At 35.0% G+C, this 15,125-nt stretch overlaps 1 protein-coding gene across 31 annotated transcripts in view; it reads left to right on the forward strand.

Moving 5' to 3' along the window:
- Adgrl3 (adhesion G protein-coupled receptor L3) overlaps positions 1 to 15,125 on the forward strand; it is a 778,447-nt gene that overhangs the window by 424,974 nt on the left and 338,348 nt on the right. For all 31 annotated transcript variants that reach the window (XM_085836782.1, XM_085836789.1, XM_085836791.1 and 28 more), the window contains one exon: positions 6,231 to 6,340. In XM_085836782.1, coding sequence (XP_085692908.1) covers positions 6,231 to 6,340 — 110 coding nt within the window. The remainder of the gene's footprint in view (positions 1 to 6,230; positions 6,341 to 15,125) is intronic.

Raw genomic sequence — 15,125 nt, forward strand, 5'->3', positions numbered from 1 at the left:
AATAGGGTCCTCTGAGCCTCTCTCTTATCCATAACTGTCTTTTGAGAGACTCAGTCTTGTGCAAACATAATGCAGATGAGTAAAAAGCTGTGAGTTCAGTATTACCTTGTCATGACCAAACGACAGAGATTCACAGCCCTTCTCTCAGCCATTCTGCCCTTTTATATTTTGTTTCCTCTTTTACTATATTTCCTGAGACTTAATGCGGTGATACATGTATTCTTGTTTGGAGTTAGTATTCAACTGTGTCTCATTCATAGCACTTACCGAGCAGCCATAAGTTTCTACATTCATAGCTTTTCTCTGCAAGACTATGTGTCTTCGATCAAGGCTGAAAACAACACTTGATATAAACAAAAATAAAGAAGTCTTCGTTATATATGTATTTTTTAATTATGTTTGAGTCATTTTTTCATAATCTTAAATATATGTATATATACATACATATACATATGCACACATATATATGTATATACATATACACATACGTATATACATATACATACACACACACACACATATATATATATAGGAGGGGGAGGCAGAGGATATGTTCATATAAATTCCAGTGCCTAAGGAGTCCAGGAGCATCATATCTTGCACTTAAGATTTCCAGGCTGATGTGAGCCACCCAACATGGTGCTGGAAACCAACCTCATGTCTCATGGAAAAAAGCAAGTCCTCTTGACTGCTGAGCCATCCCTTCATTCTTCTCCAATTGTTTTTAATAACATTCAAGCGTATATAAACATCTGTGCCCTTTTCACTTTAATCTGTTTTTAGCTCTTTATTAAGCATCAGTATATAAAAGCTAAAGAAATTTTCCTTCGTGGACCATGAAATTTCTTTTGCAGGTTTTCATAACTCATAATTTAACATACAATACAAATTAAATGTTTAATATATTATTCTCAAGGTATTATTCTGTCTCTATTTGGCTTCTTGTTTATAAGTGTAAGTTTGGAAATACCAAAATATTTTTCCCGAGTAAATGACTCTACAAAACCCTTCCTCGTAGGCCAAGATTGCTCTAGAGAACATTTCTGTAGCTGGGAGAATGAAGGGATGTTTTTAATCACTCTCACGAAATACCATGAAGATTGTCTGCGATTTAAGGACAAAACAATAAGCTAGCACAAGGCATCCCAGATAATAGACTCAGCAGTTACCATCTTTCTTAATTAACACTTGGGAATGGGGCATGCCACTCGCTTAGGAAAAATATATATATATACACACTTATCGTTTAGTCCAGATTTTCTGAATATATTATTAACATACTATATAGTATAGAGGCATTATACAATGTAGAAGTGTTATGTGAAATAAGTTAGCATACAATATAATATATGAGGATTTTAGGGAATATATGTTAATATTCTATGTAGTATAGTTGGTTTTCTGGATGCTTGCCCCTTCACATTTAGGGAAAAGCAGGATCAGTGTTCACTGTACTTGAAGATAATGAATTCAAGTAGACATTTCAATTTGTTTGACTCACTCTCCATGCAAGCAAAGGAGATTCAGGTTCCAAATGATTCCATATGTAGATGGTAATAAAGTGAGGCAAATTCAATTCCATTTATCTTTAATTGAAAACATTCTTAACTCTAGCCAGCCACTGTTATAGATTTCCAAGATGGAAAGATTATGGCTTAGATGTCACCATTACACTTCATACACCGTTAAAGGATGGCAATTGTTTTCTAAATAATGTGTGTGTGGCTTTGTTCATTTTAAAGCCCAATTCCAGGGCTCTAAGCCCGTGAATCTTACAGAAATAGCTCGGAATGGAGGCTGCCTATGTCTGAGGTACGGTCGAAAAAGACAGATCCTGATCAAAGGATGTGCAATTTTAGAAATACAGGATGCAGGTATGCTGGAGATCAAGTTTACAGAATGGTGGTCTCAGTTAACATGTTCTGAAGTTTGCAGCGAGAGTAGATCACCCTTTCTACAAACAAAGAAGAACGTGACTCCATTAGATGATCAGTTAGCTTGGTATGCTGTATGAGAGAGTCTTTATGATTTGCACATATATTAAAAGGTCACAGCGTATATCTTAACTGTATGCAATTTCATTAGTTCATAAGCTGGCACAATGAGATCAACTAAATGTAACACAATATAGGATATATGTGAACAATTCTAAGTTCAGCTTACTAGAAGAAAGGCTTTTGACAAAAAATCTTAGATTTACCCTAGAATATTTAAAGGAGAGTAGTTTTCATGTAATAAAGGACTTGGCGGGTACTTGGAAGGGTTGGGTTTTTGTTTTTGTTTTTGTTTTTGTTTTTGCTTTTCTGCACGACATGGCTTTGTATTTATGTATATGCTATTACATATACATTTGTGCTTCGCTGTTTTTCCTTAATAGGTAGTTATATCTCTTTCTTCTCTCCAAAGTCTCCCATGTACCCGATCTGCTCCCTCTCAGATTCATGACCTTTCTGCTTAGCTGTGATTGTCACATACATACACACAAAAACTTGTATACAGATGCAACCTGCTGAGTCTGTTTGGTATTGGCTGTGTATGTATGATTTCCGAGCTGGCATCCATTGATGGCGGTTTTATGGGTGGTACTCCATACCTTTATGTGACAATATTTTCTGCTGTTCTACCCTCAAACCAAAGAATTTCTATGTTGATTGCTGTCACATTGGTAGTTTCTTTCACACGTGCCCATTTACCTGAACTCAATCCTGTCTCAAAACTACTGACTCATGGCAATGATAATAACACTGACAGAAACAACAACCATAACTATACGTACTTTGTTTTTATAATAGGTTCACCAACCCTGTGATATAATAAAATAACAAACCTTATTGATATATTTGTTAAAACTCCAGGTTTTTAGGAATTTTAGGTGGTTTACTGCTAATTATTTTTATTCATTCTCCTGGTCCTCTGGTCTTACGTCTCTTCCCATGCCTTGTCTGTGAAATATATCATGGGTATTCTGAGGTTTAGGCTAATATCAAATTATCAGTGAATACATACCATGAGTGTCCTTTTGGGTCTGGGTTACCTAACTCAGGATGTTATTTTCTAGTTCCATCCATTTGCCTGCAAAGTTTGTGAAGTCATCATTTGTAATAGCTGGATACTATTCCATGGTGTAGATGTACCACAAAAATACTCAATAAAATTCTCGCAAACTGAATCCAAGAACACATCAAAAACGATCATTCACCATGATCAAGTAAGCTTCATCCCAGAGATGCAAGAATGGTTCAATATATGGAAATCCGTCAACATAATCCACTATATAAACAAACTCAAAGGAAAAAAAATCACATGATCATCTCATTAGATGCTGAAAACATCCTTTCAAAATATACAACACTCCTTAATGTTAAAAGGCTTGGAAAAATCGGGAATTCGAGGCATGTACTTAAACGTAATAAAAACAGTATAGAGTCTGGAGAGAAGACTCAGTGGTTAAGAGCACTAATTGCTCTTCCATAGGACCAGAGTTCAATTCCCAGCAACCACATGGTGGCTCACAACCATCTGTACTGGAATCCAACTCCCTCTTCTGGTGTGTCTGAACACAGCAACATTGTACTTATATACATAAAATTTTAAAAAGAGTAATATACAAACAAAACAAAACAACAACAGCCGTCAAATTAAGCAGAGAGAAACTTGAAGCAATCCCACAAAAATCAGGGACCAGACATTGCTGCCCACTCCCTACTTATTCAATATTGTACTCGAAGTTCTAGCTATAGCTATTAGACAACAAAAGGACATTTTGGTGGATTTTTAATGACTTTTTTTTTTTAAAGAATTCTACCTGACATTTATCAGTGTCATCTTACAATGACATTAATGTTACTGTAGAGGTGATATTCACACAAGCTATCTAATGAAATCAAGACTGTAAATAATGTCGATATAAATAATCCCTCAAGTATTTCATGATTAGAATGTTTTCATTTCATTAGTGGATTAAGGTGTATTTGAACACATTATTGCAGTATTTTTATTCTTTGTTGTTAATCTAAAATATTTATAGTATAATATTTAAAGAATATTAGAAATAATTTTAATTTGTATTTATATTAAAAACAACATTGGCAACATCTAAATTTCTCACATATGAAGATTGGATTTTATTTCTCCCTTCACTTATAGTAAATTAGGATGACTTTACTTATGATTTTAAAATTATTATAAAAATATGAATTATTCAAAAGCTTTTGACTTAGTAGCTGAGATACTAGCCGAAAACTAAGAGGGAAGATATCCTTCCATGTTGATTTCCAAATCTAGCATGTCTTCAAAATATTTAAACACCTAGTACTATGATCATGGTGTGTTTTATACAAAGATTATAATGTGCCTTAGATAAAGAGAACATTCCATAGGTTTCAACATGCTTGCCTTCCTTTGACATTCAGAACACTGTGAGCTAAAATAGCAAGTTTTTCTAAGAGTAGAAATTATAAAGTAGTTCTGTTTTACCTAAGACAGAGTGCGTATATCATCACGTGGGATTTTTAGATGTTGTGACTCTTCACATATACTGTCTCATTACATACAAGCTCAACTAAGAAATACATGAAGTAATAACTAAAATTGTCAGTGAAGACTTTAAATTTTCTTTAGTGCAGATAATTAATCTACATATAATTTATATAATATGTAAACCTTATTTTGGTTTACTCCAAATATCCTGTAATCATGTGGTACATATTCTGTGGTGGGACTCTCTTTGTAATAGGAAAGCAGTGTTGTTGTTCATTAGTATACTTCTTGGTACTGCATTGCTCTGTATGTTACATGAGACTCATGATTATCTTGATATTAAGATACAGCAGCTGGTCAAGAAAGCAGATGCTACATCTATAGTGGAGAACATTAGAACTTGTTAACTCTTGGGGTTAAATGCTGGGCTAATTATGGTCTTTTCTTTGTTTTGTTTTATTTTTTGTTTTACTTGAATTAGTCTCATGTTAAGACATTTTTTTTTTTACTCTAAATCAAACTGAGTCTTGTGTCTGCTACTTCATATATATGCCCAGGTCCTGGTTGTCTTCTGAGACATGGGTTGCACCAGGGAATGAAGCCTTCAAGAAAGTGATAGTAAAACCTAGCCCTAATGTAAGGCTAAATTTGTTTTCCATATCTTAAATGAATAAGCTAGAACATAAAACATGCCAGTGTTATGTGTTTGGGAAACCATTAACCATAGCTTACTGTGTAGTATGGACTGAGGCCACTATGAGCTAGATACTTTTTCAGAGGTGATTGAATTTAATTATATGTATTTTTTTCCCTCAAGGATACATCAGCCCACATTGGTTTAATGTAATACTATAAAAGTGACCAAGAGAGTATGTCTGTTGTAATAGTAATATGTTTTCATTCTCTTCAAAAATATAAAGCTCCTGTTTTGAAGTACATAATACTGACAAATGGCATGTAATCTGTTAGGTTGGTGTCATTAGTAGATGGAATGTCAAAACATGGGTAGTCATGTCTTTAAAAGGGTGGTTACTTATGCAGTTAATATCAACTGTGCAGAATAAACATATTTCTCTATGTGATAAGTTTTAGACAGTTACATTTCTTTTTGTGCATGCCTGTGCTCACATGTGTTCGGGACACATCCCATGATGCAAAGGAATTTGCTTTCACCTTTTACCTGATGAGTGTTGGGGATTAAAATCAACTCATCAGGCTTGATTGGCATCATACAACTTAGCCACCTGAACCATCTCATTGACCCTTAAATGCTAAGTTTTTACTGAATTTTTAAGCATGGATAAAGGCTTTAAGGGTAACTTTTCACTCATTTAATGTGAATTTTTATCACAATCATTAAGTTTATTTTACAACTAAGGAAATATTGAGTTATATTCTGTTAAGTATCATTTTTGAAATGGGAGGATGTCTTTCCTCATAAATAATCCCGCCAAGTATTCACATTGTTAGTGTCCTAGGGATGACATTGTATCGCTTCAGTAATCTTTAAATTCTACTTCGAAATTATGCTCTATTCAAGCAAATATAACTTACTATGAGGAAAACAAACAGATGGAAGTTTATGTTTTATTTTCTGAAGCACACTTCAGATCCCCCTTTAATAAGTCTGAAGTCCTAAGTCAGCAAACTTTCTTTAGTTTTATGTAACTGGAAGGCAAAATAACATCAGTGTTGGTATTCATGATGATTTAAGCTTACATGAATTTACTATTTCTTTCTTTTGATTTCAGATGCAATAACAGAACCCAGTGTGCAGTGGTGGCAGGTCCTGATGTATTTCCAGACCCATGTCCGGGAACATATAAATACCTTGAAGTGCAGTATGAATGTGTCCCTTATAGTATGTATATTCCTATACTTTTTAAAAAAAATATATTACTCGTTAATTTGCATGTATTATCTGTGATGACATAAAAGTATCACGTAAATATAAAGAAGGTGACAGATGTGACATTTACAGGTCTAGATCCCCTCCTTCATTGCTTGTCCCTACTGCATCTAATTTCGATACTGCATAATTTTGATGATAATGTACATGAATGTCTGTGGTAACAATGCTTTTAATGCAAGAACATGCAATGCCTAAAAAAAAGCAAAGACTAGGTAGGATGTGCACACTGAATCTCTTCAAGACTGAGCAAGTAGAAATTGAATATAAATGTATATTTTATACTCTTATATCCATCAAAATTGATTTTTTTCAGTCTGATTAAAGTAATTATATCTAAGTTTTATGTACTGTCAACCTTTGAAAATCAGATGTATGTCCATTCACAGGGTACAAACTGGAGAGTGAAAGGAGACCATGAATTAAGAAACACCTCAGATTATGTTTTACACAGTCCCAAGGAGGATGTTTGCCCCCTTTAGATCAGCCGTGGTATAGAGCAGTAATGTGTGTTTTTTTTCTTCAGGAATAATGAAGAATGAAATAACCTAAAATGGAGTATTTTCTGACTTTTTTTATCCCAAGGGAAGATTCATCATCACAAAAGTTTTTTTTTATCTTACTAGTCAATTATTCATGGGATTTTGTAGTGAAAATCACACAGGAAATCCTGTAGGCTCGTGTTAGATATTCAGATCATGCCAGAAAGAGCGAGAACACCTGGGATCATAAACAAATCCCAGGATCCAACTTCCTTTGATGTCTCAGAAGGAGGAAAATATCTGGGGATCAGCAGGTTTGCCGTGCCAAGAGACAGCTCTGAGCTTGCTCACCCATGCTTATTTCAAGGAACAGCACATTACTCATGAGCTGAAAGTGCGCACACTTCAAAAATAGAGAGAACTTTGGCCAACAAGAAAGGAATTATAATTTAAAAATAATAACGAAGAAGGATAAAATTTTATTTTTGAGTCATTATAGCATGGCTGGATAGTGTGAATCCAATGCATTTCATGCACTTAATATTCTTTGTTCTGAAAAATGCATTTAATATAGGTTTAATTGAACTCTCAGTTAGGTTACATATATTATCATCTCTACAGGGGCCTTTTTGAAGAGTATAAAATTCCTAGTGACCATTCTTTTGGTTGACCAGTGATATTTTAGGGAATGAAATGCATAAACTATCTTTGAACTGAGACAGTTCTATGTTGCTTACATAATGAGATCTTGGTGAAGTGTGTAGAATGCAGAGTTAAAGAGATATTTTATGAAAAAATACACAATAGGAAAGATTTCCTTTCTAAAATAGTTCTGTAAAGCCTACATTAATATTCTAAGTTTTGTACTTTGAAACATGAAAGCAGAGATAAAATGTCAGATTGTACTCTTTTTTTTTTTTTTATAATTTGTTAAGGAAATGAAACAGTTCACAGCTGCCTCGTTGCTCTCCTGTATTTCATCAGCTTTCTTTGAGGATGTGAAACAACCCTAAAAGCCTCTTCCAGATTCATACTGGAATGTCCTCTGCAAAAATCATGTCCATATAAATAAAGACGTTGCTCACACGGTTTTAAAAAGCTGTATGTTTTAAACCGTGTCTTTTCTCTCATAAATTGTTAAATATGGAAAATGTGATCCTTTAATATTTATATTTGGAGGTTGCTGATAATCAGAATATTTTCTGGCTGCTTTAAAATACTTCTTAGTATGTTATTTATCTGGTTGTTTTTCCTAATGAAATACTACAAAGTTAGACATACCCACTCGCAACTCTATATGATATGAATTTGTAGTATATATCTGAATTGTGTTTCTATTCTCTTCAATATACTTGTTTCAAAAGGTTATAGAGAGTTAGAATGCATTTCACAACCTAAATATGATTTTAGAGAGAAAATCATCCAAAGAAGGCATTAACTGGGTCTAAGAAGCTGTTGAGGCGAGGGAGTACTTGCTGCGAGTGCAAAGAGCCATGGGTTTGACCCCTAGAATACCATAGAGCGTGCATTCCAATCCTCATATGTAATAAAATGATTACATGGATTACATGGAGATGGAAACCAGAGGATCAGAAGTTCAAGGTGATCCTTAAGTATATAGCAACTTCAGGGCCAGCCTGAGGTACATGAAACTCTCACTCAAGAGGAGAATTTGACAACATCAAAACTTGTTGGCAGGGAGTTCCAGGACAGCCATAACTATACAGAGAAACCCTGTCTCAAAAATCCAAAACCAAACCAAACCAAACCAAACCAAACCAAACCAAACCAAAACAAAACCAACCAACCAAACAAACAAACAAAAAAACCCAAGAAAACCTGTTGGCAAGTTGCATTCACTTAACAGGGAAGTGAATCATGGATTCCTAATACAACCTGATTACTTTAAAAGTCACCCATTTTTCAGTCCATGCAAGCATTATATAACATGTTCTAGCTTCCCCCCTGTAGACTTTGTATGATCCACTAAGTACCAATTTAGATCAATATTCAACTCTTTCTTAAACATGAAATGAAACGCATGCTTTTCTGGATACTGGAGTCACTTGCTCAGAATAACTGAGATCTATTGATGCCACCACATGCCATTCATCCCAGGGGTTAAAGGTTAGCACACATTAGAGTATTAATGCTCACAAGTCTCCCTAGGAAAGATGAACAACACCATTTCACTTGCAGAGGAACCTTATGCTCAGCATGTTAGATACATGACCTGTGTGTAGTATAACTAGAAAAAGTCAGAGCTAAGACATTATCTGCCTCCAATACCCACTCATAAGGAGCTGTAATATTTAGCCTTTTTTGACATTTTTACAAGATATTTTATTTTATTATATCTTATTTTTTATCTTCCTACTCAGTTATGCCATACATGTGCTGAATGCAAGGGTTGCACAGATCCAATCCTGTCTTCAAACTCTCTTAGCTATTTATTAAAGAGTTTGCATTCTTGTTAGCTGTGTTTATTTTAATAAATTGAATATTTATTTTATTTAATAAAGAGTAATAAAATCACTGCAAGCTTGTATTTCTAAATACAACATAAAACTAGCTTGTGCCTCATAGAAAAAATACCTGTAACTTATAATGAGCTTCTTATCTAGAGTGAAATAATAAATTGGTTTTCGTTTATATTAGACAAAACTTTTGAAACCTGCCGTAACTTGAGATTTTACTGTTTAAAAATTACACTTGAAATTTCTATTCAACGGTTAAACAAACAATCAACATAAGACCATAGCCTATTTGCTAAACAAATGGATATTTTCAGTTCCATTTTAAAGTTAAGAGCATAAGCTGTGGGCTGTGAACATAGCTCCTTTTGTAAACTGCTTGATTGCTAAGCCTAAGGACGTGAGGTCAATCTGCTTTCATTTGCAACCTGGTGCTGGTCAAGGCAGATGGAGATAAGCAAATCTCTGGGACTCTTGGGTCAGAAAGCCTTGACTTCAAAGTAAGTTCTCAGGGAAAGAACCTGTCAAAAGAGCATGGCACCTGAGGATAACTACCAAGGTTATCCTCTGACATACACATATATACACATAAATGTCTACTCATATCCTACATACATATGCAGTCAAATACACATGAGTGCCAATGTAACACACTCATGCACATACACACACACACACACACTCACACTCACACACACACACACACACACTCACACACACACACACACACACACACACACTCACACACACACACACACACAAACACACTCCCGAAGACCACAAGCTATGTGACATAAAATCTACATTGTTCTATGTCATGGAATTCCATGCATGACAAGGTTCCAGACATAACTATGGTCCTGTAATGCTGATAGTGAGTCTGCAACATTCCTCTTGCTCAGTACATTTACTGTACCTTTTATGTCATTAGATGTGTTCATACACACAAATGCCATTTTGCCACATCTACAAACCTTACTTAGTACATGCTACATGCATGTAATCTAAGATACAGAGTCTATAGCATACATGGGCATCATAGGTTCAGTGATATTCACACCATCACAGATCAAATAATCATGCATTTCTCAGGATACATCATAGTGATGATGTTGTAACAAACACAGTAAACTTCTATAGCTATAAAAGTTTTCTTCCTAATCAATGATAGGAAGAAGAAATATTATTGATGATTTCCTTACATTGGGCTCATTAGTGATGTATTATTTAGTTTTCTATTATTGTGCTGAATACCACAGCTACAAGCAACTTATAGAGGAAAGAATTCATTTCTTTTTGCAGCTTACAGGCCATCATGCAGGGAAGTCAGGACAGGAACTCAGGGCAGGAACCTGGACACAGGAACTAAAGGCGAAGCCAGGGAGAAATGCTACTAACTGACTTATTCTCTAAGACTGGCTCGGCTTGGTTTCTTATAACACCCAGGACCAACTGTCAAATTGTGTAATTGTTCATGGTGGTCTAGCTCCTCTGGTCAATCATTAATCAAGGAAGTGCCCTATAAACTTGCCTATCCAAAATCTGATGGAGACATTTTGTCAAATGAGGTTCCCGAGTCTTGTGTCAAAACGAGCAAAACTAACCAGAAAACCCTGTGTGTAATTCACAAGCAAATATTGACATTTATTGATAGAATACTTTTAAGTAATTACTTTTGCCAGTAAAGCTCAAATTGACATTTATTTACTTATTTGTGTGTGTGTGTGTATGTGTGTGTGTGTGTGTGTATGTGTATATTATGACTAGTTACATGCACATAACATTGCATGTTTGGAGATCACAGGATAATTTGTAGGAGTCCGTTTTTGTTGTCCATCTTGTGGATCCTAGGGATAAAACTTAAGTCATCAAACATAGCTACAGGCAATCAGATGCACTGAGTTATTTTACGGGTCCTAAGCTATTTATTTTTATTTATGTCTATGTGTGTATTTCTCTATGTGTGGGTCCCATGTGTGGGTGTACCTGTGGAGATCAGAAGGTGTTAGATGCCTAGAAACTAAGATGACAGGCAGTTGTACGCCAACAGATATGGGAGCTGGCATCAGATCTAGAAGAGCAACAACTGATTTATTTTTTTGTAGCCCTCAAAATTAATTTTTATAGTATGATCATTTTCATGGTTAACAGAAACATATAGAAAATATTAATAATAATAAAACACATTAGAGGTAATATAGATTACAATTCAGCTTTGTCTATTGCATTAAGCAAGGGAAGTAAACTAACCAGGAAATGCTTACAAAACTGATGGTCAAGCCCAGTTCCCTGACCACAATCCATGCTCCACCGCTGAACTCTACTCCTTGCTCTCCCATTAGAACATCTGTAGCAGAATTCAAGGACTCAATAAATAGCTATAGTTGAACAATAATTTTACCTAAAACATTAACCTAATTAATTCTATAATATCACTATCTTTTGAAGATGCCTTTGGGGGTGAGGGGAGAGTGGGGAAAAAGAAAGAAGAAAGAAAAGAAAAGAAAACAAAAAAGAGTGACTTCTGAAACCTGGAAAGCTCGTCTCTTTGGGTGTTTTGTACTCTGTTTTTCACATCCTCTGCGTTATATTTAACCTTGACTAAGTCATCTTAACCCATTCCGTCCTTCCTTGTCTGTGTTCACAGGTACCGTTTCTAATGAAATTTGGGCCAGTTGAATCGATGCTCATTTCTGGTCTTGTCAAACACTAGTTCCACTGTGGCTTTTATAAGAATCTGCGTTTTCTTTTAAGGTCTAATTTTCCTCCTTAGCAGGTATTTTCTTCGCAGGAAATGACCCAAATACTGAGAGGGTTAAACCTGGCCATTTACCAACCTTCATTTGATCCCCTTGTCCCCTTCCTATCCAGCTCCCACCCCTTCTGACCTGAATTGGGGTTGGGACTGCGGCATCTTCCAGTAGAGCTGCCTTCATTTAGCTCAGCTACAGGGACCACTCATATAAGGGAGAAAACAATAAAACAATGAACCTCCCACTCCAAGTCTTCTGAGGAGAGACTCTTTCCTTTGTATCCTGCTGACAAATCGAGTTTCTTCCTGAGGCATACAATTTCATGCACATTAACCACCAGAAGTTCCTGTCTCCCCTCAAGTTCTTGCTTTTCTCCCCAGCTCTTTGTTTCTTTCTTTTAGAACTGTGAAGCACTCCTTATATATTCGCGCAATCTCTCCTGGTGTTTTTGCTAAGAAATAAAAGAAGGGTACACATCATTTGGAGAACTCCTACACAACAGTGTTTGATTAAAGCAATCTATAGCACTTAAGACTCTCCTGCTATTCACATTAGCCATCCTTATAGGGACATGGATATTATCTTTATGAAAAGACATGAATAAGGAGCATTGCTGAAAATTAATATTTAAAATCATTATATAATTTTTAGTTTTGTCTCTTTAACAGTAAGAAAGAGGCACTATAATTTTAGTATTCAAATTCCAACTTTTTATAAAGTGATAGAATACTTTTAAGTAATTACTTTTGCAAGTAAAGCTCAAATTGATGCATATTTTAATGTATACATACTTTAGTGTTTAGTATGTTAGTAAGTGGTTGCATGTTTCTTACCTTGGTGTCCTGAAACTAGCCAATAAAGTCAATTTTTGAAAGTTAAGAAATAGTAAAACCTATTTCTGTTTCCAATACCTCAATTCCTTTTCAGTCATATAGTAGATATTCAATAAATATGCATTGAGTGATTTAAAAGAAAATCAGGTCAAATGGCTCCTCAAAAATATTATTGTTTATTACTAGAAGAAAAAATATAAGAAACCCTTGTCTGCCAAATAGATGTTATTAATTTAACTAAAATATTTAAATAAAAATAAGGATCATGTAGATACTAATTTCACACAAAAAAAGATTGATATAAAAAAACAAATTACCCTTTCTTTCCTTCCATACTTTTCTCACTAGCCTTAGCGATTTGTAATTGCTTGTTGGTTTGTTTGTTTTTTTCACAAAGAATTTTTCTTTATCAGTTTCTTGTACATAACAATAATCTCCAGAGATTTTGAAGATGATTATAATTAAACTTTATCAAAATTATAAAGTACCTTTATCGACAAACATACCTTGTTTAAGAAGAGGAGCTACTTGTTTAAGAAGAGGAGCTACTACTACTAATCATCTCTTCTGTGCCCTCATCCAAAGATGCCTTTCTTAACCCTGGCTGCTTGCTTTGCTTGTGTGTGGAGAATGTCCTTAAGTAGATCCTTATTTGCTTAGAAGACATCTCATTTCACCATCTTTCCTTTCTTGACTACTCACCACATACCAGATACTTAGGTAAAAACTGGGAATGTTTAACTTAGAAAACAAAATGAAATATTTGTCTGCACCAAGAGCTCGAGTAGGTACCACAAAGAATGGAAAGAATAAGAGAAGAAAAGATTTTGTCTTTGAGGTGTTTACTCACACGAGGTCAAGGTTCCGAAAAAAAAAAAAGAGTTGTTAGTTCAGCAAAGGCATTAAGGACAAAAAACATTCTTATTAACATATTTCCTTAGTTATTGTGTATATGTGTGTGTCTTCATATATGCTGATGCTCACATGTGAAAGTCAGAGCATGCCTTTTGAAAACAGTATTCTCTTTCTACTTATGGATCCCAGAGATGAAACCCTGGTCGTCAGACTTTGTAATAAACCGTTTGCCTGCCGAGCTATCTCTTGGAAGATTAAATATTTAGTATTCTGCTGTGAAGGGGCTGAGGCTCTGCTGGGCTAGCATAGGCCCTCAGTCAAGTTTTTTTTAAGGAAGACCATAAGAAGTAAGTCTGATGGAATGATGCTATATGGTATATATAAAATATAGGACCAGTATAAAATATAAAGAAAGATGAAACCAGAGATAGGCAAAATGAACATCATTTACTAGGGTTAATAGTATCTGACTGTGAGTGTGAGTGTGTGTGTGTGTGTGTGTGTGTGTGTGTGTGTGTGTCCTTATGCAATGACTTCCATTCAGTGACTGGAATGAGTCTACATGTTCTTGTAGATAGGCCATTTTAACTCATTCTCTTTAAGATTAGATTAATGATAAATGCCGCAAAAAGCATACATGTTAATTTGATAATAAAACCAACTTCATTGTATCACATATATTGCATTATCATAAGACACAAAAATAGCAAGCAGGTAGAACCAGTTGGCTATGAACATGAGTTAGGTTAATGAGTAAATAAACATAGTGAGTTTCCATTCAATTATTTCCCTATCTTTAAGCAGACAGAAACTCCTGACAGTAACTATTTAAATATTTGAACTGAATCCATACTCTAATTCTGCTGTGTGTCTTAATTTAATTTAGTTTCATTAACATTTAAGACTTTGTTGTTTTGAAACATTGTCCGAATTACAAATGTTGCCAATAATGTGAACAGGGCTGGCCTTTCACTTCCAAGAAGCTCCCATAATCTAGCTGTCATTCTGTCATCTTCCACATAATCATATCAATTTAGAGTCAAAGACTGGAAAGGAAACACGACATGATTTAGTCCTTCAGACCACACATTATGAATGTATTTGCTCTTCACAAGGCCGATTGCTTTTCTACTTCAGCTAGAACACAAAGCCTCGCAAAAGAGAACAATAAGTAATACAGAGGGCTGCTTCTAAGTAAATATCTATGGCAAGTGCGTATTTATTATTTTAGATTTCTCCCACATTTGTCCTGACTGCGCCTTACTAGGCTCTCCATGCATGGGAGAGGATAACTTTGTGGTTCTGTGGAGTCAAATGCAGTTGATTTTTCATGCTGGCTT

Source organism: Mus caroli, unplaced genomic scaffold (assembly GCF_978045245.1).
Source record: "Mus caroli unplaced genomic scaffold, Mus_caroli_1 scaffold_4, whole genome shotgun sequence".
Taxonomy (NCBI): domain Eukaryota; kingdom Metazoa; phylum Chordata; class Mammalia; order Rodentia; family Muridae; genus Mus; species Mus caroli.